This window comes from Perkinsus marinus (genome assembly GCF_000006405.1).
Source record: "Perkinsus marinus ATCC 50983 genomic scaffold scf_1104296933616, whole genome shotgun sequence".
Taxonomy (NCBI): Eukaryota; Perkinsozoa; order Perkinsida; family Perkinsidae; genus Perkinsus; species Perkinsus marinus.
Window position 1 is genome coordinate 1 of NW_003215101.1, and position 918 is coordinate 918.

General features: G+C 49.9%; 1 protein-coding gene across 1 annotated transcript; it reads left to right on the forward strand.

The window, feature by feature from the left end:
* Window positions 1-37: 37 nt before the first annotated feature.
* On the forward strand, window positions 38-680 carry Pmar_PMAR003192 (Death-associated protein kinase, putative; the record flags this gene model as incomplete). Its single annotated transcript, XM_002785176.1, has 1 exon — window positions 38-680. A coding segment is annotated over one exon (643 nt), but the record flags the coding sequence as incomplete, so codon positions are not given.
* Between the last annotated feature and the right edge of the window lie 238 nt (window positions 681-918).

The following is a 918-nucleotide window of genomic DNA, read 5'->3' on the forward strand; positions in this document are numbered from 1 at the left end:
CTCGGCCGACCCCAAGCGGTACCTCATAGGACGCGAGATTGGCGCCGGTGCCACGGCTCGGGTCTTCAAGTGCAAACGACAGAAGGATGGGAGGGTGTTTGCTGTGAAGTGCCTATTCGTCCAACGAGCTCGATTGTCGGAGGAGTTCGACCGAGAGCTAGATGCCTTGCATAAGGAGATAGGGATACTCTCCCGTCTCAAACATCGCAACATCGTAGCCTTGCATGATGTTGTCGAGACCCAGACTGCGGTGTACATCGTTATGGAGTATGTTGGTGGTGGCGAGCTTTTTGACTATGTTGTTGACAATGACAACTTCAACAACGAGAACGTAATACGTTTCGTTTTCTGTCAAGTTGTCGACGCCCTCCTCTACCTGCACGTCAACGGTGTTATCCATCGCGATCTCAAGCCAGAGAATATTTTGGTGTCTAGCATTACCACGTCGGTCCCCTCGGGCTACCAAGAGGTGCCTGGTGACATGCCTGTTTACCCGGTGGTCAAGTTGGCTGACTTTGGTCTGTCTAAAGCGGTACAGAATGCATCGAGTTTAGCCATGACTTGGGTGGGCACCCCTCAGTACTGGGCACCGGAAGTCATCAAGGCTCAAGAGGATAATGTGGGTTACGATGGCCGCGCGGATAACTGGAGTCTTGGTGTACTGCTCTATGTTATGCTAGGTAGTATTAAAGCGGGCTACTGGGCTCGGTATAGTAGTAGTAGTAGTAATGTATTCGGCATTCTTTATCATCCCTGAAGTCTCCGTTTGATATTACTGCTACTTTCAGGTAAGCGATATCCCTTCACTGGCCAACACATGAATGACCAAATACGGATAGGGCACTTCTCAGTTCAGAAGATGGACCATGTTAGTGAAGATGCGAAGAACTTGGTATCCAGATTGATAGTCGTTAACCC